Source organism: Trichomonas vaginalis, chromosome V (assembly GCF_026262505.1).
Source record: "Trichomonas vaginalis G3 chromosome V, whole genome shotgun sequence".
Taxonomy (NCBI): domain Eukaryota; phylum Parabasalia; order Trichomonadida; family Trichomonadidae; genus Trichomonas; species Trichomonas vaginalis.
The window spans coordinates 3231492-3256488 of record NC_067207.1 but is presented as its reverse complement, the minus strand read 5'-3'; the positions used below and the strand labels follow the sequence as shown (position 1 = coordinate 3256488).

Below are 24997 nucleotides of genomic sequence, written 5' to 3'. Positions count from 1 at the left end.
TAATAATTCACAATCTTCATTTTTAAATTGAAGTTTAACCCATTCAGGATTTAAACAATGTTTAATTAATCGCGGAATATCTGACATCATCTATATATAGATTCTTTTATAAAAGATAAAAAAATAAATTATTTTAAAATTAATGTTAATTTTTTTAATGATTTATAAATAAATATATTTTAATGCATCGTCTATATATAGATGTAACAAAAAAAGTCACTAAACCCTTTCACATATACTACTAAGATAATTTTGATTCCATTTTACATTTTTCTAGAAGTTATTAAAATAATTACTATCCAAAAACAATAGATTGATGAAACCAAGTTAATTTTAAAAGAATTTCTAAAAATTAAATTGGAAAATAAAAAAAATTAATAAATTAAAAGAACTTTAAACTGTCAATTTATTAGTGCTTGTTTGCCTTGATCATCTTGAAGACCTCAATAACAGCATCTCTTGTCTTTGGAACTTTATCTCCAAATCTCTTGAGGAGGCGTTCTGGAACAACGTAAGCAGCGCAGTTTCCGATTTCACGGGACTCCTGAGCTGTAAGTTTCTTTTCTTTCCATGTAAATTCTGGGTCGACAATTTCCTTATAGAGTTTAAGGATTTCTCCATTAGAAATTGTACCATCTGTAACCCAGTTAACGTTTCCTGTTGCTCCTTCGACCATGAGATCAATGGCCAATGGAACAAGCTGATTAAGAACTGTAATTGAGGAAGGAATATCGTAAATCGTTTCAAACTTGAGGAGTTTGCTAACCAATGACGATGATCTAAGTGTATGGTCAATTGGATAAAGGCCGCGAAGATTAAGGCAGAATTTGTAAGAATCGCTTTCCTTTAAGATTTTCTCGAAGAGCTGGCGTGTCTTGTAGTAGTAGTTCGGAAGGTGGTTTGGTTCGTCTTCTTCTGTGAAGCCTTTGCCGCCAATTGGATGCTGATCGTCGTAAGCGTAGAAAGCAGCGGTTCCAAGGAATGTGCAATGCTTCTTAAGATCACGGCAGATTCTAGAAATGGCAACATAGCATGTAACATTGACATCAAGTGTTTCAAGGCGATGTTCATCGCACCACTTGGTATTTGGACGTGTTCCAAGGCCAGCGGCACAGATAACTGAGACCTGTGGGTCGATGGCGAGGATTTCATTACGTATTCTTTCGTGTTGATTAAGTCTTGCACGAATTGGAGCCCAGGTCATGCCGCGAGCTTCGATTTCGCGAATAAAGGCACTGCCCATCTGGCCGGTTGAGCCAATGATGGCGAAGTCGACTTTTGGCTTTGGTTCTGTATTTTCTTGAAGAGCGTAAGGAGCTTGTGTCAATGGGAGCTCAGATTCTGGCCATTTGACGCCAAACTCTGGATCATCGAACTTGTAGCATGTCTTGTTTCCGTTTCCGGATGTACGAACAATGTTGTAAATTACGTCTTCCTCAAGAGCGAGGTAGCCACGAATGACACCCGATGGGATCTTGATGACTTTGCCTGGTCCTGCTTCAACGATTTCGTGAAGCTTGTGATCCTTCGGATCAATCAAAACAACGATGAGTTTTCCACGGATAACATGGAAAATCTCGTCGCCGTCAATAGAAATCAAGCCATAAACTACGTGTCTACGTGGGTAGAAACTGTTGACAGCTGCAACTGAACAATCGAAATCTGCTTTAAGGCAGTGGAATGCTTCGTAGAGTGTGCCTCTGTGATCTGGGTAAACTGGTGAGTCAATGGAATCAACTCCTTCGATTTTAAGATGCGAAACCTGGAATTTGCGAACTATGCTCATCCTAAGTTAATGTTCAGTTTACATCCTTTCAAAAATTTTCATATCTCATTGTTCAAAATGGAGAGAAATAAACGAGAAGGATGACTCAGAAATGGAATAGAGATCTATGTTATACTCCAAAAAAGCTCTTGTGAAAAGTTCATCAATCAAAGGAATACGACCAAATCAGATAGGATATGGTTACTCATAAAATAATATTCCATTCATTCTATATTTTATATTCTTGCAGAATTTTAATCGAATGAATGACTATATGTAGAGATTTCTCATATCATGAATATTTCAGTAAACTATCACTGTGTGCGATATGATGATATATCTATTTTGGGTACAAAATGAGTTTGTGATGCTTATAAAAGTACTTATTTACTAGTTTAGAGATTTCAATTTTAGATTCAGCACTTTTTCAGAAAATCTCTCTCTCTTTTTTATAACATTCTCTTTCTTTTCATATTTATCATTATTTTATACAATTCTCTTTCTCTTCATATTTATCATTATTTTATACAATTCTCTTCCTTTTCATATTTATCATTGTTTTATAAAATTCTTTTTCTCTTCATATTTACCATTGTTATATCAAATTCTATTTCTCTTCATATTTGTCATTGTTTTATTGGATTCGCTTACTTTCCATATTTATCATTATTTTATGAAATTCTCTTTCTATTCATATTCATCATTGTTTTATAGAATTCTCTTTCTATTCATATTCATCATTGTTTTATAGAATTCTCTTTCTATTCATGTTTATCAATGTTTTATGATGATCTCTCAATGTTTACGAATGCCCTCTTAGTATTGCCATCAATGCGGATTCAATAGAAATTGTCCAATTCTTAGTTGAGCATGGTGCTGATGTTAACATGAAACTTATTCTCTCTCTCTTAATATTTATCATTATTTTATAGCATTCTCTTTCTTTCCATATTTATCATTGTTTTATAGAATTCTCTTTCTTTCCATATTTATCATTATTTTATACAATTCTCTTTCTATTCATATTTATCACTATTTTATTGGATTCTCTTTCTATTCATATTTATCATTATTTTATGAAATTCTCTTTCTTTTCATATTTATCATTATTTTATAGAATTCTCTTTCTATTCATATTTATCACTATTTTATACAATTCTCTTTCTCTTCATATTTATTATTGCTTTATTGGATTCTCTTTCTTTTCATATTTATCATTGTTTTATGAAATTCTCCCGATATCATTGAATGTCCTCTTAGCATTGCAAACAAAATGAAATCAATAGAAATTGTCCAATTCTTAGTTAAACATGGTGCTACGGACGTCTAAGATTTCTTTTTCCAATAACATTATTCTATATTGGAAAAAAGATATGTAAAATTTAAAATTGAGAGAAAGTAGTCAAATTATTCTATGAGATTTTCACAATTTCATATCACATTTTTTTTGAATTCTTCTTTTACTCATTGTGATCTTTTTATAAATATGTGAATCCGCTAATTATTGCTTTCTATCAAAATTCAATCGATATCACTAAATTTTTATTGGACTCCATTTCTATCATTGTTGTATGAAATTCTATTTCTTTTCATATCTATCATTGTTTTGTTGGATCCTTTTGATATTCGTATATGCCCCCTCAGTATTGCAATCAAACAAGAATCTATTGATCTTGTTAAATTCTTAGTTGCGCATGGTGCAAATGTCAATATAAATCTTATTTTCTATTGGATTATCATTATTTTCATATCTATTATTGTTGCATTGCATTTCTTTGCTTTTCATATCTATCATGATTTAACCAAATTCTCTTAATATTCAGATCTATAACAAAAAAATCTGAAAGATATAGCTGTACAATTATTATTTTGTATAAATGTTAATTATATATATTTAATGTGATTTTTAACATTTCAAGTACTTTGAGGAAAAATGTTTTATTGGGAATTCATTTGTTTTAGAAGTGCTTATAATAGTGATAATTCAGGCTAATGTTATGTGAGGATATCCTTTTTAGATTTGTATGCTTACTTTTTAATTATTAATTATTAACAGTAGGTGTTAATCCGAATAAACAAGAAATTCGAATATTATTTTAACGTTCATAGTAATTAACAATATTATTTGTAATTTGGAGGGAGCTTGCCAATGTCCAAATTACAAATAATTTTTTAAATTTTAGTGAAGAAAATAAGTTACAAGATTTGAAATATTGTGATGAAGTTTTGTGAAGATGTGATAATTCTATATCGGAACAAATATTGTATTGACGTAGAAAGTTGTTATTTTAAACTGAAAGTTAATTACGCTTTTTGTCAAAATTTATTTCCTGGTAATGTCTAACTTGATCTTTATTTGCTGATTAAGAATTCCGTCGAAACCCAAAAACCTGTCAAAATAATATGACTGGTAAAAAAGGGGGGTGGCGTCCTAAGGCGTCCTAGTGTAAATTTCTCAAAATTGTGATATTTACATCACATTTTTGAGAGGTTTATGGGCGTCCTAAGGGAAAATTGAATAGCTAGGGCGTCCCGAATTTTCATTCTAAGATTTAAATATATTATATACTTAAGTATAATACAAGCAATATAAAAATTAAATTTTTATTATGTTAACTTATAAGAAATTTTTTTGAATTATCGTTGATTTATTGTAATCTTTCCAGGCTATACTTTTGAAATCAACTTTACCTGTCATACGCATTAATGTAGTAGATGTCCAGGTGTAGCTATTATATCCCAGCAACATTGGTATTTTATCATTGTAAGATATCAAAATGAAGCGTTTTTTCAGATATAATTTTTCGTAAATTTTTCAAAAATAAGATGGTAAAAAAGCCTCGACTTGCTCGAAAAATAACAATTTTTTTACTTGTAAAAATAACCCTTTTACAGCATGGGCAGCTATTCAATCACTATTTCTTTTTCTAAAAGTATATTTTTCAAAAAAAATTAAGATCAAATTCGACAATTTCTTGATGAAAGCAAAAATATTACACATACTTCTAGATGCATGGGATAAAATATGCAATTATCCAATCAATTCGCATGATTTGAAAAAAAAATATAAATTTGATAAAAATGTAGAAATTTTTTATTTTTAACTTGAGATTCGATTTTTTTGATCCAATTTGTGAATTTTTTTTGATCGGAATTTCAATTAATTTGTTGATCAAAAATGACCTCACAATGTTTGATCATAAGTGAAGTCATCTTCATGGGTATTTAGAAACTCCAAGAGAAATTGCTTATTTCTCGCAGATGTAATATCTGAGAAAATCGAATTTAAATATTCATAGAAACCCAAATCATTCTCCGGTTCGAATAATTCATCTGTTGCTTTTTCTGTTTTTTCTATGAATTTTAATAATTTGATTAATAAATCTTCATCAGGAAGAATTATTGCTGCATTTGTGATAAAATTCCATATTGAGGTAATATGGCAATAATTACATTTATAAAATGTAATTTTATCCAAAATTTTTTGGCAAATTCGCATAATAGCATTAATATTTGAAGCTGAGATTAAACCTGTGATTACTTCTGTAACTTTTGGAAAATCATCGCAATTTAATATCTCTTTATATTGAATTGAGAAATAAAAAAAATCAAATGGATTCATTTCTTCAATTTCAAGGAGATTGTAAAAATTGATAGAAGTGTTATTGCAACAAATTGTATTTGCAGCAAAAAATATCATTTGCTCGATTCCATTTTTGGAATAAATTTGCTGGAACAATGTTAAATTAAAACAGTTGCTTAATTTTTCTTCATTGTTTTCATAAAAAAGTAACAAGTTTGCAACTGAAATTTCAAAATTTTGATAATTGCCAGTTATTTCAGTAAATATATATATTTGCTTTTCTTCATCTAAAAATGGCAAATATTGATTTGCAATATTAACTAAAGTTTGGGATAAATTGTTCCAGTTTGATTTTACAATTTGTGAGCACATTATGTAATATGTAAATTTATCCGCTTTGTAGGAATTTAAAATTGTTTGTTGTTCTGTTTCAGTTAAATTACTGAATTTTTCAAGATTAATATTGTGATAAAAAATAGAATCCTTGAAACATTCTGATATCTTTTCAATGTTTAAAACGGATGCTAAAAAATGTAAAAGAACTTCATCAGTCACTGTGATTTTTTTGAAAAATTTATCCCAATTCAAGCATCCAATTGATCTTTCTGTCATTGTACTTATGCATTGATAAAGTTGATTTAATGAATCCGAAGAATAATCATTATGCTTGACTAGTTGAGTTAGTTGATACAGACTGTCGTCAGCCATTTTAAAAAAATGAATAAAATTGTATAGTAAATTATATTTGTGAAATTTGTGACGCTACATTCAATCTAAGACCAATATCTCAAAGAATTCCTCATTTAAGTATTACTTTTCATTGTTTTTTAAAAAATATCTTTGCTTATTTGTTCACTTTTTTGACATTTATTATATGCTTTTTATCATATTTCCGATGATATGAATATATATTCTATATAAGAATGACGCTACATTCAATCTAAGACCAATATCTCAAAGAATTACTCATTTAAGTATTACTTTTCATTGTTTTTTAAAAAATATCTTTGCTTATTTGTTCACTTTTTTGACATTTATTATATGCTTTTTATCATATTTCCGATGATATGAATATATATTCTATATAAGAATGACGCTACATTCAATCTAAGACCAATATCTCAAAGAATTACTCATTTAAGTATTACTTTTCATTTTTGATTCAATTTTCGAACGGTTTTCGTAAATTTTGCATCATTTCATTTTTTAATGGGAAAATCATCTATATTTAATCAAAAAAGAGCAAACTTTACAGACGAAAATAAAATATTTATCAGGGAACAATCTGATAAATACCAAAAATCAACATCGAGAGATGAAAAAACGAATATAATCAAACAAGTTCTTCAATATTTTAATATTAAATACGCCGAAAATGAATCTAAAGCTGTCAGAAGATATTTTAGTTATATTGCAGTTAAAAATATTCCCAGTTACTGGAAAATATCCTGATACAATTGTTCGCAAAGATATGCTTTATTCGCATGATCATACAAATATTATTAATTCAAATAATATTGAACGTTACTACCGTTGCATCGATCATTCTTGTCAAGCACGTTATTTAGTTAAAATTGAGAACAGTTCAGTTTCCGAAGATTTACAAAAGGAACATATACCCGAATGCAGACAATTTAAAAAGTTACAAAATGAAAAAAATGATCTTCATAAATCAATGACTCTGACAGAAATATACAATAAGGCAATGGCAAAATTTTCTGAAGACAACGGCACTTTTCAGCAGATTAAAAAATTTATGACAGAACTTGCTGTTGGTACTGATGAAAACCATTAATTAAAGATTCATTGGTCAGGGAAGTTTATAATAAGTCCAGAAAATTTTCTGTTGGAGAAAAAATTACAGACGATGAAATTGCTAATTTTTGTTTAATAAATGGCGAGCAGTTTTTCATTGGCCATGATTTTCAAGCAAATTGTGAGACGATGTTTTTTGGTTTTGAGAAGGCAATTCAATTTGCAAAAGAAGCCACAGATTTATTTTGCGATGGAACTTTTAAAATTACACCAAAACATTTTCAAAAAGGACAGATGCTAACAATTATGATTTGTGAACATTCAACAAATCAATATCTACCACTTTTATTTATATTCATGAAAAACCGCACATTTGAATCTTATAAGAAGGCATTTGAATATATTTTTACTGTCAAGGGTATTCAATTTTCAAAGCTAATTCAAATTCATTGTGATTTTGAAAAGGGAATGATAGAGGCACTTCAACAAATTTTCCCTAAAGTCCGTATAATTGGATGCCTATTTCATTTCAAACAAGCTTTACACAGGAAACTTGTAGCACTTTATACAAAAAATTTCAATACTTTACAAAATTCTTTATTTAAGCTATATTCTATTACTCCATTCATGTCTCATGAAGAATTTGTACTTACAATGCATATAATTAATCAAAATAAAGTTGATTCGATCAAAGATTATATTGATTATTTCAACAAAGTTTGGTTGCCGCACTACAATTTAATATCTCAATATAATAATGCAACTGCAATATTCACTAATGATTGCCTCGAGAGTATGCATTCAGAATTTTCTTCGTTAAAACATCCAAACATTTATGAAGCTATTAAGAAGATATCTCAAATCCAATTAGATAAATATAACGCCATCAAAAATAACCAGAAGATCGAGCGCCATATAAAAACCGTTATCACTGATAGCTACAAAAATTATATTCTTGACTGCTTTCAAAAAGAACTTGAGAAAACAATTTTTTCTATCAAACAATACAACGTAAGTGATCTTTCTTTGGCTCAGAACGAGATTTCTCCATATGGTTCCATAGAATCGAGTTCATTGTTCGAAAATATTCCAGTTCATGATGCAGATATACTCAAATCGATCGATCTAACAGATAAAGATACAATGATCACTAAGTTTATTAATGAAAAAAGAGAAAAAATTATGGCATTATTTAATGAAACATTAAATCATCCAGATTTTAATTCATCCACTCCAATTCAAACTAATTTTGAGCAAGCCGATACAAATCAAGGTTCAGATGCTCCAATTCGCTCCGAAAATTCAAATATTGCAGACTCTACAGATTTAGAACCAGAAAATCAAAACCATCCTTCTACAAATCAAATGTCTAGTAATCTAGAACATAAGCTGGACCTTCTTGATCATATTGAAAAACAATTATCGAAAATGCGCTCGTTATTGGGAATTCTTCCTACTACAAATGCTATTGTTGGGCCGTCAAAACAAGTTTCAGTTAATAGCAAGCAAAATTCTGAAAAAAATAAGAAAAAATCTTCCATAACAACAAAATCAAACAATAAAAAACAAAATTCATCCGACAATCCTCCTAAACGTAAAGCTCCTATTTCGGAAAGGATTCTCAGCGATAATAACTTATATTTTCAAGTTCATCGAAAGAGATCGAAAAGCAAACGTTCCACATCTACAGAGAAAAATAATTGATATATGAAGTCTAATTCCTTTTATAACTACTATATTTTTATTCTTATGACTAAAAAATAATATATTATTTAACAATTTTCATTTTTTTCTTTTAACAATTTCGTTTTATTTCCATTTATTGTTAAATGATTTTTAGCATACACCTTTCTTTGTTCATCTTCTAAATACAATTTATTTTTTCTTAGATATAATTCTATTCATTCAATTCGATCGTCATTTTTCAGTACATGATCGTAATTTTCAATTATTGATCGCGATTTTACTTCAGAATTTGTTCGCAATATTGCTTATCAAAATTATATCTCTATTCTCTCATTTCTGTTTAGTCAATATCATTACACTTAAGGGTTTCGTTTTGCGAAAAAAACGTACAATACGCAATTTCGCTAAAAAACATTTAGCTAGCAATTTCGACCTTTGACTCCACTCAAGACGTCACTTTTTTAATTTTGCGGTATCATATTTTTGGAAAATCTTTATGAATATTATATAAAAAGTCTCTTTAATATCTATATTTCATATTTTTATCGATTTTTAAAGTTTTTGCGAAAAGTATTCAATTATTTTTGCTATTTGGTCGGGTAAATGTCAGATTTGCGACATTTTCTGATATGATATTCAGATTCTACGTTGATAATAATGCTTATAGTGTTGTAAACAGAAATTCATCAAAAGTGACACCTCAGAAAAGCTAAAATATTGAATTTTTGGAACTTTTGATAGAGCACGTTTTTAAATATTAATTAAAGTAAATGTATATTTTGTACAGATTCTTTTTAATAAAAAATAAAATTTTGAAGAAGAACACAAAATCTTCTGAAAAATAATATCACATAAACTCATATATTTTCTAATATATAACTATTTTATATAAAAATCAAATTCAATGATCTTAAAAGCGAAGGATAAACCTCAAAATTTACGAATATAATGAGTGGGAATATAATGTTTATCTATCATAAAACCATATGAAATATCAATTTTTGCTTTACGCCTAATTTTTGACGACAATTAGCAAAAAATGTTAAATGTTAACACTCAGTCCATTTGAATATGAAAAATAAAATTGACTTTGATTAAATGTTTTATTTATCATGCAATTCTTCTTGCGACAAAGATTTGAATAAAATTTCAAAAAATAAGATAGCTTAAAAATAATATACGGTAGTGTTTACTAATAGATGAATAGTATATAAATTCTATTAAAATGGATTTGATCCAAAAAAATATAAAACCAAAAATAATTGTTATAATTTAAATGAAGAAGTAATTTAAAACGATTTTATTTATGATATCAAATTTTTATATTTTTTTGGATCAAATCCATTTTAATAGAATTTATATACTATTCATCTATTAGTAAACACTACCGTATATTATTTTTTAAGCTATCTTATTTTTTGAAATTTTATTCAAATCTTTGGTCGCAAGAAGAATTGCATGATAAATAAAAACATTTAATCAAAGTCAATTTTATTTTTCATATTCAAATGGATGAGTGTTAACATTTAACATTTTTTGCTAATTGTCGTCAAAATTAGGCGTAAAGCAAAAATTGATATTTCATATGGTTTTATGATAGATAAACATTATATTCCCACTCATTATATTCGTAAATTTTGAGGTTTATCCTTCGCTTTTAAGATCATTGAATTTGATTTTTATATAAAATAGTTAGATATTAGAAAATAATATGAGTTTATGTGATATTATTTTTCAGAAGATTTCATTCTATATGCCTATGAAAAGTACTCTCAAAACTAACTTTTTCCTAATTATAATTAAATCTAGAATATTGTATTATGCTTAGTATTATTTCATTTTTCTCATTCAATTTAGAATTTACAAATGTCAAAAAATTGAGAGCTGTCACTTTTGATGAATTTCTGTTTATTACAATAGAACCCTCTTGCTATTGTGTCAAAATTGCGAAACCGATAGCAAAAATATCTCGCAATATCAAAATTGAGATATTGAGTGAATTATGCATTATAGAGATTAAAATCTGATTTGTGAAAACATCTCATCAGTTTCTAGCTAATTCAAAAATCTTTACTATCTTATTCGATTAAAATGAAAAGGGAATAGTTTCATTATGCTTTAAATGACAGCCTTATAATATAATCATAGTTTTCGCTCAATATGCAGCATTTTTTTTCGAAATCTATGGTCAATATCCTAAATACTGATTGCTTTGCATTCATATCTCTTACATTTTCTATACCCACATCACTATTCATTGCTATTCCTATCTTTTTCATTTTTGTTTGTTTCTCATAATTTCTCAAAAAACATGATAACTTGATATTTGTAAATATCATACTTTATAACGTAAATAAGAACTTGACCTATTAAGAAAAGCAGTAATGAAAAGAAAATCTGAAATTCATAAAAATTACAAGTTTCTGATGACAATTAGCTTAATTAAACCAGGTACAAGATTATATAATTGTATTTTCTATCCAATTATCCATATAATATCTTATCCAGAAAAAATAACTTGATCAATACAAATGATTTTTTAACTAGTAAATAAAGTATTTTCTTTACACACACATTGTATATCATAGTTTTTTTTTTGGTTTCGCAAAACATCCAAAAACAAATATGCTATAAAAGTGACAATTTTAGCAAAACGAAACCCTTATTACACTCCTATTGTCTAATAACATGCTATTAATTTTCTTAAAATTAAAAAAAAATATCAACTTTTAAAAACAGAAACTTAACATCCTTAGGTCAATGGATTTTGATGTGAGATACATTTAATCTGTTTTTCTTTTTTTATTTTAAATAATTGAATATTTATAGTTGTTATGGGTCTTACATCATGTAAAACGAATTTTCTTAAAGTAAATTTACTTTTTCTTCAATCTTTCTTACATATTTATTAAAAAAAAATTATCCAAAAAAAGATGTTTTAGAATGAAAAAAAATAGAAAAATCTTCATTTATAGTCTTTCTTGAATGTATACGTTTTGATTTTTTTCTTTTTTAAAAAATTCAATTTCTAGAAAAATCGAGAAAAAATCATTTTCTTCTATTTTTTTAGGACGCCATACCCATTGAAATCTCTTCTCAGGACGCCATAAACTATTCAATTATTGTGTAAACTTCTCAAAAATTGAATAGTTTACATCAGGACGCCTTAGGACGCCAACCCTTTACGCGCCCAATATGACTCATCCTTGAAATTGCGAAGTAATGTTTTTCACCGAAGTTAAGTGTGTATATTATTTTTCCCCATATAATGCATGTTTTTATGTTCTGAAAGCAGAAAAGCTTTTTTGGAATGTTTTGATTCAAAATAATATGGAAAAAGCAGGTTTAAATGAGGAAATAAGTGATTTATTATATTAACATGCAGAGTATAATATAAAAATGAAAAACTATATTTGCGATGGGCAGATAACTAGATTATCCACACAATAAACTTTTGACTCGTTCTCTAGCCAGTAATGAACCAAAAAATCACAACTACATTAACTTATGTTGAAGTTCTCTGTATTTCTATCTTCAAATGAGGGTTATCCAGAGAACTTCAACATTAATGAATTACAGAAGAGTTTTCTCGCTAGCTATAGCTATAGGCTATAGATAACAAATATATTGCCTTGATACAGAGTTATTCCGAGGATTCTCGTTGAATAAGAGACTTCGGAATAATTCTGTACTATTCGATCAATTACAGGATCTCTAGCTCATTGTGAACCAGAGAGTAGTAGTAAGACTATCTTATGGCAATATACTTCCGAGACATTTTATCGAATTAGAAACTTCGCAAGAATATTGCCCAATTCGAGTAATTAAAGAACTCCTAGCTCTTTGGGGACCAGGAGAGTGAAGTATAGTGCATGGGGCAATAACCGAAAACTAAAATCTCAAGAAACACAATACTTAAGCAAAAAAACTACTATTTCATTACAGCCAGCTCGTGCAAGTATTTTGCTTCTGACTTGCAGAACTTTCATGGATGGACAAGTGGAAATCTGATGCCGGCAATAATAGAAATAGAGTTATAATTGTTATTTTTATTTCTAATATAAATTTCTTATCTCTAACATTAAAATTTTCTACCTATTGAAAGCCTGCGTAGCATAGTGGTTATTGCGTGCGCCTTGTAAGCGCAAGGTCGCCGGTTCAACTCCGGTCGTAGGCAGAACTTTTTCTTTTTTTATCATATCTGGAAATTCATTTTGATATCTTTGGTCATTATTATTTCGAAATGGTTTCTAAATGTTTGCAAATTTAAACAATGTCTTTATCAAAAATTACTGAAATTTAAATAAATTTTTATCAAAAACAAACAGGATATAATATATTTAATGTAAAGAAACCATGTACTTCTTGATAGCTTTTTCATCCTCGTAAACTCTTTGCAATGCATCAATTAACGTTGGAAAGAGATATCCTGAAAAAATATGTCTATGCAGTGGGCCTGATTGGGAGCCCATCTTGATGTATTTTTTAATAATTGGTGTTACAGTACTATAATTGAAAGAGCTTGTTGAATATATCAAAAACTTTTCAGACTTAGCCATGTCATCTAATATCTTAACAGCAATTTCTATGCTTATATCTGAAGAATCGCCACAAGCTTTGTCTAATTTGCTTTGCGCAGATGAAGTCAAAGCTTTACCATAAGCATTATCTTTTTTGAAATAAAATACAAGATTAGATGTAGCAACGACACTTTGTTCAGCTTGTGGAACAATTCGCTTGAAATCACTCCAAGCAAACTCTTGATTCTCCATACCTTTATATACAAAAGTCTTTTCTTTGAGATAAACATCATCAAATATGGGGTTTTCACTTGATGTAAACGAAACACTCGAATATATATAATCGACTGCTTTTGGCTTTGACTTTTTTGGTTTTGGAGATTCAATGCGTGGAGGAACGTATAAAGATTTCTTTGGTGTTCGAGGAACATTCATACACATAACACTGAGGATTGAAGAAGTGCTGACTTCTGGAGATGAAGGTGCTGTAAAAAGATCATTTGAAGAAGATTTCCAGATTGATGCCAAGCCAGAATCGCCTGATAATGGTGTAATAGTCCTCAAATTGGGGCTTGTCGGAACTTCAAATGACATTAAAGACATTTTCTCGTTTTTTTAATAATGATTACACAGAAGCCCGCCAATATTTCGCGCGCAAGTCTTCTCAAATTTTCGATCAAAGATTTTTATTTTTTGTAAACGTGCACTTTTGGCGCATAATTTTGCGGGAAAAAAATTATCATGAAATAATTAGAAAATCTTGTAGAGAAAAAGGTAGAATACTAAAATATTATAGAAATTTTGTGAAAATTTGATGAATTTGCAAAGTCAACTAATGAATTTGAAATTTGACCGAGTGTAGCATGAAATCTCGTATCACTATATCTTAGAATAATAAATCTGAAGTCCGTTTAAACTGAAATCCCTAAATAAAATGGAATCTCATCAGCTGAACGTTATTAATTTCGCATTTCTTGTTTACCATCTGGATATATTATCTGGATTTCTTATGCTGTTAGGATTCATCAGATCCACGTTTTGAAAAGGTACCTGTAATTTTTTGTGTTGGCTAATAAAATTTTCGATTTAATGAATGGATTTAGATTAGCCAAGGTAACGTAAAATATATATATATATTTCTGAAAAGTAAAATTTATTTATCGTTGACAAAAAAAAATAAAATAATAATGACTTAGTAATGATTTTTAATATCAATCATAAGTTAATTTCTTTTCTGTCAATAAAAATCTTATGTTATTTCAAAATAAAAAATACAAATTATCATTCATATTATGATGTATAGTAGTATTCCTGATTTATGTTTTTGAATAGATTTAAAATCTTTCTATACAAGCTCACAAATATAAATTCTGAAGAGCATTCAAACACATGGATTTTATCAGAATTGGTTTCTGAAAGAATCCAAGAGTTTGTGAGCAGTTGCTAAAAACAAGTCACTACCATCATTTTTAAATAATCAATGTCTGCTACTGTACCACAAGCAAACACCAACAAGGTTCTGATCCTTGAGAACAAGAAGAGAAGATCATTTACAGTCCAAGAAGACTGTTTGCTTTCACATTTAGTTACAAATGCCGGACTTAAAAATTGGGATGAGATTGCTTCATATATTCCAGGACGTACTGCCCGTCAATGCAAGGAAAGATGGAATTCATACTTAAATCCATCAGTCAATAATGGTCCATGGACAAAAGATGAAGATAACTTGCTTTATGCTTTAACCATATGCTTCGGAAAGCATTGGGCTTATTTCACACGTTTCTTCCATGGTCGCTGTGATAACAATATTAAGAACCGTTGGTATTCAGTATTATCAAAGCGCCCACCACCACAAAGCGTATTAAACACTGTTTCACAGCACAGAGTTAATGAATCATTCCCAATGGTATGTGAGAGAATTGAAGAAATCAAAGCTCCTGCACAAAAAAGGATTGAAATGCCTTCTTATGAAGATTTAACTGCATTTTCTAACTTTGATCCAGCATCATCACCTTTTGATTGCATCGAAGAACCAATTGGTAATGATTTATCACTTGAAGCTTTTAATGTTGTTGATTTCTAATTCTATTGTTTGTAAAAAAAATGTGTGTTTATTCGTTTTAAATATATCCTTTTTTCATAGAGACAATCATTATTCCAAACGAAAACTTTCATAAAATAAAGCAACAGTAATTTTTTACAAGAAACCGTTTCAAACGGTTTTTATCAAAAGTCTTCATATGAATCAGATTTCGATATCTAATAATGATTGAACTAGCAGTGATTTGTATGTGCAATAGGAATTTAAGCTAAAAACTGTAGTTTCGTGTTTCAAATTCGATAAAAATTACTAATATTTAATAAAATAGAAATTTAAATATCCAATAGCCATTGCAATTCAAATACCAGAGCCTTTACAATATTATTAATCGGGGATAGATATAATTAATATTAATAGATACTTATTTAGCAGCATCCACTCTTTGGTGGTGGCTGATTGGTTGTATCTAAGTTTCCGACAAGTCCCTTCAATTCGGTGTCTTCCTGTGATTCAACTGCTGGCAATTTGATCAATAATCTAGCTGTTTCGTTGAAAAGCTCCTGAATGCCTGAGCCTGTGAGAGCAGATGTTTCTTTGTATAAGGAAACTTGGTTTGAGAAGGCGAAGTCTGCAACTTGTTCTGAAGTGATAACTCTTTGTGAAGTTAAATCAACTTTATTAGCAGCGCAGACAACAACGCAATCTTGCTTTCCGTGCTCACGAAGCTCATTGAGCCATTCAACAGCAGCTGGGATTGTTTCTTCACGTGTAACATCTAAAACGATGATTGCAGCGCGAGCATCTCTGTAGTACATTGGAATAAGTGATTTATATTTTTCTGAACCTGCTGTATCCCAAATATCAAGCTTAACTTGGGTATCGTCAACCATCATAATTTTAGATGTAAATGCAGCACCAATTGTAGAGCCTGCATTTGCGTTGAATGTATTGTTCTGAATTCTTGTAACGATTGATGTTTTGCCTGAGGACTGTGCTCCGAGGAGGACGATCTTCTCTACACGTGATCCAGTTTTAGCCTGACGCATTTTATAATGATCGCTTGTGGCTACTTGTCAAAATGACTGATAATTTGATTGATTTGTTTTATCCATCAATATTAATTTAAATTATGGCATTATAGACATGATTACAGATTCTTGAATGAATCGATTTTTTTTCTCAAGACATTTTCGCGTTTTGTTATGAGGAATGTGGTATATACGAGGTAAAAAATTCATTATTTAACATAGTTACTCACTCTGACATCAGCCATTCAAAAAGTTCGATTTTTTCGGATTGAAAAGGTTTGATTCCCAATCATTGTATTCTAAGTCATCGGACAACAACAAATACTATTTGATGATTTATCCAACCTAGAATTATATATTGATTCAAAATTTGAGATATTCATTCGTACAAAATGTATGATTTAAGAATCAGGAATAAAGGAAAAGGCTTTTCTATTGTAACTGGATTTATAAAAACAAATTAAAAGTGTTTTTATCTTATAATTAGTTTGCAATAAATATAATCAAAACAAATAAATAAAAATAATAATATATTATAACAAGATTGGCCTATCAGTTTCGTTCTTATAATGTCTAAGATTTGGTGAAGGCTTAGCCGGCTGAAAAACCGGAAATGCACCATAAGGTCTTGAAAGACCATCTTTAAGAGGATACGCATCATAATGTTCTCTTCCTGGTCTTGGTCTATTCTCTTCATCGTCATCATCATCTGCGAATTGTGGGTTCCTCAATGACTGAGAAGCAGTTCTAATATCTCTTTCATGTAATCTTATCATTCTTTCTGCTCTGTCATCGAATGCTTCTCCTCTTGATGATCTTCTCATGCCTTCTTCAATTTCGTTTCTTACATCTTTCTTCTGTTCTTCTAGCTGTCCTTTGAGCGCTTGATAAACAGAATACTCTGACTCTGCAGCCATTTTCTTTCTTCTCAATGCCATGGAATTTGCTCTTAATTGGCCAGATTTTGCTATCATCGATTGGTTCCTAGATGCATAAGAATCTGTTTCTTTCTCAAGTTCTGCAATTTTATCTTGTGTTTCTCTGAGTAAAATTCTTTTCTCCCAAAGTTGTTGTTCTTTCATGTTGATTCTAGCTTCATATTTAGCAACTTTATCTTCGAGTTCTTTAAGAGTGAAATCATGTCCGCAATATGATCTCTTTCTCTCTTGTTCATCTGGAACTTCGAGTTTCTTTGTGATGTTATCGACTTCTGTTTGTTCTTTACTGATTTGCATCTTCAATTCATCAATTTCACGTTGGTAAGCTTGTATTTGTGGTAACTTTCTGTTCATTAAATCGATTTGTCTCTTGAAATCATTCAATTGCAAATTCAAGAGTTTGATTTCTTCATCTCTCTTTTGTAACTCGAGTTCACCATTCCTCATAACTTCTTCGTGTTTGTTAAATTGTTCTAAAAGGATACACAAGTTATCTTGTTTGTCGATTAACAATCTCTGACGTTGTGCGCAATCTTCTGAGTGATCAGCGAATCTTCCTTGCTGTGTGGCAATCTGGTCTTCTATATTCTTTAAAACATGATCTAATCTGTCTGTTTCATTAGCTTGGAAATCGATTTTAGCTTCGAGTTCTTGGAATTTCAATTCAGCTTTCTTTAAATCGCTCTTTGTTGCATCTCTTCTTGTATAAGCTTGTAACAATTCGTTCTTCTGGACTCTGACTTGGAGATCTGTTGTTTCGAATTCGCGTCTTAAGACTTCTGTTTCGCTCTCAAGAATTCTGATCTTTTCTTTCAGTTCGACGATTAATTGTCGAGAAGTTTGGACTGTGTTGACGTGTTTGTTTCTTTCGAGTTTTACTTGTTCGTATAACTTTGAAGTATCGCCCATAGTTATCTGTAACAACTCTAATTTACGACTGAGATCGAGAAAATCTAAGTTCCTCTCTTGGGCCAAAATTCTTGCATCACTTGTCCTCTTTTTCATGACTGCGGTTTCGCGAGCCTTTCTATCTCTGATAAGAGATACTTCTGATAGCTGTTGAATGAAGTCAATTTCCTTTTGTGAAAGTGAATCGTGAATTAATTGTTTTCTGTTGACTTCTTGAAGGGCATTCTTAATAAGCTCAAGAGTTTCTGCATTAAGACTTTCACTAACAGCAAGTTGTTGTATAACTTTTTCCATATCTGACATTGTTTTCTTATATTGTGCATCAAGTTTACTCAAATTGTCTTTTTCAACAGCACTATCATTCTGAATGAGTTGCAATTGGCCGGAAAGTGACTTTTTGTCTTGCATTAAGTGAGCAATTGCTTCTTCTAGCTTAACAGATTCTTTTTCTTTTCTTACAATGTCTTTTGTGATTGTATCTGCTTTGGTATTTAATCCAGAGATCTCAAAGTCCTTTTCATCAATTTGTTTGAGAACTCTCTTCTTTTCGTTTTCTCGAATTAATCTGATTTGTCTTTGTTCATCGCATTTAGATTCTAATTCACTTGCTTTCTTCTTCATTTCGAAATATGCGTTAGTCATACCATCAATATCATTTGAGATATGCTGATATTCTGTTTCAGCATCATGAGTCTGTAAACTGAGGGTTTGGTATTGAGCTTCCAGTTGCTGTAATTGGTTAATCGCTGTCTTTTCTTCGCTGAGTAAAGAATTGTTTGCAGCTTCAGCAGCATTCGATTTTTGTTTTAATTTTGCGGGATTCGAACTGATTTCGAGCATTTTTGCGTTCTCCTCACGACGCTTCTTTTCGTATTCTGCAATTTGAGCTTCAGCAGCTGCAATTTTATCAAGCGTATCTTGATTTATTTTTAATAACGATTGTATTTGAGTACGTTTTTCTTGAATAGAAGATTCCAGTTCTTTAATTTCATCAAGAACTTGCTTCTTTTGAGGTTCCAATTTAATTCTTTGGTCCTCTTGAGCCATTTCAACTTTTCTTTCTAATTTCTCTTGATCTTTTTCTTTCATAACGGTATTTTGTTTAGTAGCAGCTGTCTGTTGTTCGGTACTATCTAATTCCGCTTGAAGATTAGTAACTAATTGTCTTAATAGTGTTAATATTTGTCGATGTTCTTGTTGTTGAGTCGCAGAGTTCTGAATTGTTAATTTTTGGGCCTTGAGCTCTTTATTAAGATCACGAGTCTTTCTTAGAAGTATTTCTTCTGTCGAACAAGACTGCGTGAAGGCTTGGTGAAGTTTATTAAACTTAAATAACAAATTGTTATAAGTATCTTGGGAGATCTGACCGGAAGAAAGGAGTTGCTTGAGGCTCTGAGTAGCTGGGTGCTCAGTCTCCTCAATTTTAGTACCTTCTTCGTAACCTTCAGTCATCACTTTAAAACAACGTAATTCGCGACGATAGAAAATTTTAACGTCATGTAATTTATTTTTATAGCTTTTCATATCTGATTTTCAAGATAAACGACATTTACCATTGACGAAACTGCCCTCTCATAGTTCCTTTCTAGTTTCATACTCGACATTCGATTCATTCTAGTTGATGAGAATACCTGATCAAATTGTCCATAAATTAAGCACTTTTATATATATGAAATAGCTTCTTTTAGCTATGAAACGAATAAATTGTAAAAGTAGGATTATAATTTGAAGGTTATTATTGAAATTCCTATATCTCCTGAGTGATATGTCTATCATCTTCGAGCATAAAGCTGACAACATTATAACAATCAACGGTTATTATGCTCACTGAAGTTTTTTAATAAAACTTTTTATAAAAATTTGTAAATCCCTATTATGTTATATAACATATAAAGTACAATGTAAAAAATTTTACTGAATAAGAAAAACAAAATAATTTTTATATTTATTGGTTTGGAGTATTAGATTTTGTTACAACAGAATGAGTCTTACAGAATGACTGCGTAGCCATCTCCATTTCTTTAATCTTTGCAATTAGTTGCTCAGAAATAGCGTTTAGATCTGCAAAACCTATGATTTGTTTCTTAATTACAGCTGTATTTTCTTCTACGACTTCTTCCTTCTTTGCGAGCTTCTTAGGTGGTTTCTTTTCATTCTTTTTCTCATTCTTTCTATCTGTTTTCATTGTATCTCTGTCTGTTTTCTGTGATTCGTCTTTTTGTCCATTTTCATCTTTATTTTCTGGTTTCGGAGCATCCTGGTTTGGATCTGTATAAACTATAATAACAGAACTTGGTCCCCATGCTTGTGTTTCGACCTGTAGATTAGAAGGAGAAGATGCAGATCCGATATACTTTCCTGTTGCAGCATCAAGGATAGATATGTTCGGAATCATAGGTGCTGTCATTCCGCAAATGTCTACATCGCATGATAATGACTGTCTGATGGAAAGATCTGATGGCATCTTATTATATGTGGCAATATATGGTCCGCATTGCTTGATTGCAATGATATCATCATCACTGCATGTATAGATCTGTCCTGAGGCCTTCATGCCGTCTAATCTATAAGCGGCAATGAAATTAAGTGAAGTACAAACAACAAGACAGTTATCGAACAGTAAAATATCGGTAATTTTGCCATGCTTGAGGAATTGGTGGCCATACAAAGCTTTGCGAGTAAGACTAAGGAAGCAAAAAGTGCCATTGTCAAATCCGACAATTAAAGTATTGGATTGTTGAACTTCTAGGTAGGATGTGACTTGTGCAGGAAGTGGGAATTCGCAGATTAAGTTCTTTTCGCCTTCCAAACTGTATAATTGCAAAATTGGAAATTCTCCGAAAATAATTACAGCAATATTTCCAAATATGCAAACACGAGGATGGAAATTGTTGATTACTTCAGGTGTTTCTGGAACTACTTCTTGCTGTGGTGATTTTGGCCGATTCTTTCCTTTTGGTGGCGGCGGAGCTTTCTTTTTAGGCGGGGCTTTCTTTTTGACTGATTCTTCTGCTGTCTTCGGTGGAGGAGGAGCCTGGGATTGAACAGGACCTGCTGTAATTGGACATTTTTCGATATCTAGAAGAGGTTCAACAGTAGGAGATTGTTTGTTTTGTGCGCCACGAGCATTGGGTGTTGCGGCGTCTGGTGTCATGTCTGCTGGCGTTTTGCAGCTGAATACTTGCAATTTTCCATTGCCATCGCAAATTACCACGCTTTGTTCGCATTTAATAAGTCTAATTGACTTAAGGAAGAATTCTGAGATGTCTATTTCTGTCGACCATTTCATTGTAAATGTATTTGTAAATAAAACTAAATAACATGTTTCTTCTGAAATAAAGACAACGGCATAGTTACCATAGTCTGATGCTAATGATATTATGTGATTGATTGGGCGTGATTGAAGGTTTTTGTTCAATGATCCAATCGAGAAGTTTAATAACGTATTTTTAGCAGAAAAGTCATGAATGATTATGTTTCCTTGTGATGTTGCAAGCATGACATAAGAAGTATTTGCGAAATATGAGTAAGAAGTAACTTCATATTGTGATATATCGATTGAAGAAGTGAATGATTCCATTTTAGTTAATGGAACACGTCCAACTTTAGTAAGTCGAAGATTTCTGCAGATGAAGGCATCGTTTGAATCTGTCACACCGCCATCTTCTGCAAGATCACAAGATTCTTCAATGACTTGAAGTAAAAGTTTATTGATAAATCTGTAAGGTTGAGGAAGTGGATCAGAGAGGATGCCATCGTTGTTCCAATTATCAACGCGTGAATTCCTCTGCTTATCTTGCATCACTGTTCGTTATTCAAAATTATCGTTTTCCCCTCAAAATATTCAGGAAATTATGTAACATCACAATTATGATGAATTTGTTATTTCTACATGACATGACTTTCAAATTTGCTAAAATTAAAATTTTTAATTTCAAATTATGAGTAAATATTTATGAAAATCCTTAAATTAGTAGTGTATTTAGATCTATAATATAAAATAATTCAGATTTATCCTTTTAGATTTAGCATAAAAGTCTGAAAAATTCCAAATTTTTTTTCAAAAATCAAAAAATAACCAAAATTTTCTTGAATATGAGTTTTATTTTTTTAGATTTTGAAATAATTTTGGAAAATCAACAAGTTATATCAAGCTATTTCATTGCAAATTCTTCCAAAAAAATAGGGAAAATGATCACAAAATCTAATTTTTTAGTCAATTTCTTATGAAATTATATGATTCAAGAAGAAATAAATGTGCCAGTAACACAATATTCAATTTTTTAAAAGAAACACTTTATTTTAAACATTATAAAAACAAAATATCATTATTTTCTATTAGATCTATCAAGCATCCATTTTGGAAGCTGTCCAATACCAGTCTTTGTGGCTGCCAAAGCCGATGTATTGGTTTGGCGGGCAGGAGGTATCAAATAATTTGAAGAATTTTGGCGTTTCACAGGATGAGGAATTTCCTTACCCAAACCTGCATTAGACTTCCTTCTAGCGCTTGCCAAAGCCGATGTTGTGTTGAGAGATGCTGGCTGAGAAAGTTTTCTTCTTGGAGGAGCTGCAGGTTTTCCTAATGATCCTGAGGAGGAATCCAAAGCTATGGAACCATGTTCTGGCCTGACAGATGACTTCTTTGTCTTCACTGGCTTTGGAATTGATCCTACAATCATATTTTTCGGGATTTTAACTTTCTGAGTCTTTGGAATCTCTTCGTCCTCTCCTTGAGGAGCAGAAGGCTTTGGTAAGGATCGTGGAACTTTAAGAGGGTTCGACCAGTCATATTTATAATCATATTCGTATCCAAGCTTTTGGAAGAGACATCTAAACATCTTTTTGTATAATGCGTAATTAGGAGTTTCTGCAAAGCGAAGAGATTTCACTGAATTGAAATAATTGGTAAATTCTTCTGGAAATTCTCCACAAAGTTCTTCGAGGCTTGTATTAGCCTTAACTTGACAGATTCTATCATACTTAGTCTTTCTGTCTTTTGCGTCAAGGCCCATCCAAGGAAGATTTCCTTTCAACAAGTAAATCCAAACATAACCGAGCGATTCCATATCATCTCGACGTGATGGCTCAACACCACGAAGGGCATTGACTGATGCATATCTTGCAGTGCCAGTCAAGCTCTTTCCATCACTAAATGGAATATGATTATGAGTTATCGTATCACAGAATGACTTAGAAAGACCAAAATCAATTATATACACTTGATTTGCATTTTCTTTTCGTCCCATGAGAAAATTGTCTGGCTTTATATCACGATGAACGAAATTTTTGTTATGAAGATATTCTACACTCGAAATCATTTGATCTATTAACATTAAAACGGTTTTAAGAGACATCCTTCCACCACATATATGGAGTAAGTCTTCCAAAGATTTATTTAACAGATCAATAACCATATAATTATTGTCATCTTCAACGCCGAACCAATAAAATTTTGGAACATTGGTACAGCCTGAGAAGAGCATGTATAGTTTTGATTCGTAGCTTAATTGTGGGACCTTGCAGTTGCATGGTTCGACTTTTATTGAAACTTTTTCATGTGTATTAATATCTTCGCCAGTATAAATCTGGCCGAAGCTACCTGCTCCAATCTTCTTGCCAAGACGATATTTCTCACCTACAACTTTCTTCATAATTTATTTTTACAAGAAAAATTTTTACAATACATAATTCATTTTCTGTGGTTGTAAAAAAGTTTACAAAAAGGCAAATTTGGAAATTAGAATACCTATTAAAATCAGACAACATTATCAGATATTTTCACTATTGAATTAATTTGAGAACTTTACGGACTTTATTTGATATTGCCAAAGTAATTACTTTATCAATTATAGTCTTCCGATAAATTTTTTTTGGCAAAAATAAATTGAAATAGAATTTTGTTTCGCAGTAAAAGAGTGGACTTAGGAAGCTCATATTTAGGATTCGATGCTATCATATGATATGTATTCATTCTACATTCTCCTAAGTTACGTACTTTTAGTCAGTCGCACCCTTCAGCTTGACGCAATTTAATCATTCGTTTAGTTTTCGAAGATATACTTACAATGCACGCATTAGTACTATTGAATTTGGGCAGCAATTTAGTATTTAAAAAAAATTCAGTTTCATTCACGATGGTCGCTGATCATTTACTTTTTAACCGGATTCATTGATTAACATGAATAGGAAAAAATATAATTTTAACAAACAAACATTTAAAACATATATCAGATGAAACTACTGATGAATAAAATTTGGATTTTGAATTGACCTAAATATACAACTTAAATGAGTATATAGTATTTGCATTTTGAGTGTATCTAAAGAAGTATTGAATTAACCTTTTCTCTTATAAAATTATTGCGATCTGAATAATAATTCTGTAACTGTAGTGTTTTCTTGAATCTAATTCGAACGATAGCATCATATAGTTGAGCATCTTGCAAGTATTTAGGATTGGTACGTATCATTTTTTCAGGATCTTCCCATTTCTCTTTTAAGTTTTTAGAAAGTTGTTTAACTCGCTTTTTACGCTCTGTTCCCCAGTATTCCATCTTGGGAACTATGATTTTAAGCGCGTTTTGATAAGATGTCAATAATTCATCGTACGTTTTTAATTTCGTACGAATAGTTTGCTCTAATTGCTCTGTTTCTTTCGATATAGACTCATATTTTGCAAGTTCTTCATCTATTTTCGCTTGAAGTTCTGGAGATATTTGTTCTTTTCTTTCCATCTGTTATTTTTTGTAAAAAAAAATTTTTTTTATTA

At 30.6% G+C, this 24997-nt stretch overlaps 10 protein-coding genes and 1 non-coding gene across 11 annotated transcripts, besides 7 other annotated features; 3 read left to right on the top strand and 8 right to left on the bottom strand.

The window, feature by feature from the left end:
* Positions 1-391: 391 nt before the first annotated feature.
* TVAGG3_0271220 (dTDP-glucose 4,6-dehydratase protein) lies at positions 392-1798 on the bottom strand (the record flags this gene model as incomplete). Its single annotated transcript, XM_001580868.2, has 1 exon — positions 410-1786. The coding sequence occupies one exon, from the start codon at positions 1784-1786 to the stop codon at positions 410-412; it is 1377 nt and encodes a 458-aa protein (XP_001580918.1).
* Positions 1799-4174: 2376 nt separating this feature from the next.
* Positions 4175-9149: a mobile genetic element.
* Positions 4950-6056, bottom strand: TVAGG3_0271210 (histidine kinase family; the record flags this gene model as incomplete). Its single annotated transcript, XM_051228626.1, has 1 exon — positions 4950-6056. The coding sequence occupies one exon, from the start codon at positions 6054-6056 to the stop codon at positions 4950-4952; it is 1107 nt and encodes a 368-aa protein (XP_051098356.1).
* On the top strand, positions 8286-8807 carry TVAGG3_0271200 (MULE transposase domain-containing protein; the record flags this gene model as incomplete). The annotated part of the gene is made up of 1 exon (XM_001286815.2): positions 8286-8807. One exon carries the CDS (start codon positions 8286-8288, stop codon positions 8805-8807), a length of 522 nt encoding a protein of 173 aa, XP_001286816.2.
* A 307-nt stretch (positions 9150-9456) lies between the features above and the next one.
* Positions 9457-9494: a mobile genetic element.
* Positions 9457-9494: a terminal%2Cinverted (terminal inverted repeat of Banshee-A3 transposon ID:TVAGG3_0271180).
* A 1172-nt stretch (positions 9495-10666) lies between these two features.
* Positions 10667-10703: a mobile genetic element.
* Positions 10667-10703: a terminal%2Cinverted (terminal inverted repeat of Banshee-A3 transposon ID:TVAGG3_0271170).
* Positions 10704-11453: 750 nt separating this feature from the next.
* Positions 11454-11981: a mobile genetic element.
* A 75-nt stretch (positions 11982-12056) lies between these two features.
* Positions 12057-12494: a mobile genetic element.
* A 399-nt stretch (positions 12495-12893) lies between these two features.
* On the top strand, positions 12894-12966 carry TVAGG3_0271140. Its single transcript has one exon. It is a non-coding gene; the product is annotated as a tRNA-Thr (tRNA).
* Positions 12967-13064: 98 nt separating this feature from the next.
* TVAGG3_0271130 (uncharacterized protein) lies at positions 13065-14199 on the bottom strand (the record flags this gene model as incomplete). The annotated part of the gene is made up of 1 exon (XM_001307489.1): positions 13130-13912. One exon carries the CDS (start codon positions 13910-13912, stop codon positions 13130-13132), a length of 783 nt encoding a protein of 260 aa, XP_001307490.1.
* Positions 14200-14786: 587 nt separating this feature from the next.
* Positions 14787-15404, top strand: TVAGG3_0271120 (uncharacterized protein; the record flags this gene model as incomplete). The annotated part of the gene is made up of 1 exon (XM_001307488.1): positions 15213-15392. One exon carries the CDS (start codon positions 15213-15215, stop codon positions 15390-15392), a length of 180 nt encoding a protein of 59 aa, XP_001307489.1.
* Positions 15405-15700: 296 nt separating this feature from the next.
* On the bottom strand, positions 15701-16409 carry TVAGG3_0271110 (small Rab GTPase Rab5c; the record flags this gene model as incomplete). Its single annotated transcript, XM_001307487.1, has 1 exon — positions 15776-16396. The coding sequence occupies one exon, from the start codon at positions 16394-16396 to the stop codon at positions 15776-15778; it is 621 nt and encodes a 206-aa protein (XP_001307488.1).
* Positions 16410-16817: 408 nt separating this feature from the next.
* TVAGG3_0271100 (cilia- and flagella-associated protein 58-related family) lies at positions 16818-19691 on the bottom strand (the record flags this gene model as incomplete). Its single annotated transcript, XM_001307486.1, has 1 exon — positions 16912-19677. One exon carries the CDS (start codon positions 19675-19677, stop codon positions 16912-16914), a length of 2766 nt encoding a protein of 921 aa, XP_001307487.1.
* A 60-nt stretch (positions 19692-19751) lies between these two features.
* TVAGG3_0271090 (WD40 repeat-like family) lies at positions 19752-22032 on the bottom strand (the record flags this gene model as incomplete). Its single annotated transcript, XM_001307485.1, has 1 exon — positions 20171-22027. The coding sequence occupies one exon, from the start codon at positions 22025-22027 to the stop codon at positions 20171-20173; it is 1857 nt and encodes a 618-aa protein (XP_001307486.1).
* A 521-nt stretch (positions 22033-22553) lies between these two features.
* On the bottom strand, positions 22554-23879 carry TVAGG3_0271080 (STKc CK1 domain-containing protein; the record flags this gene model as incomplete). The annotated part of the gene is made up of 1 exon (XM_001307484.1): positions 22554-23879. One exon carries the CDS (start codon positions 23877-23879, stop codon positions 22554-22556), a length of 1326 nt encoding a protein of 441 aa, XP_001307485.1.
* A 669-nt stretch (positions 23880-24548) lies between these two features.
* Positions 24549-24962, bottom strand: TVAGG3_0271070 (uncharacterized protein; the record flags this gene model as incomplete). Its single annotated transcript, XM_001307483.1, has 1 exon — positions 24549-24962. The coding sequence occupies one exon, from the start codon at positions 24960-24962 to the stop codon at positions 24549-24551; it is 414 nt and encodes a 137-aa protein (XP_001307484.1).
* Positions 24963-24997: the final 35 nt, after the last annotated feature.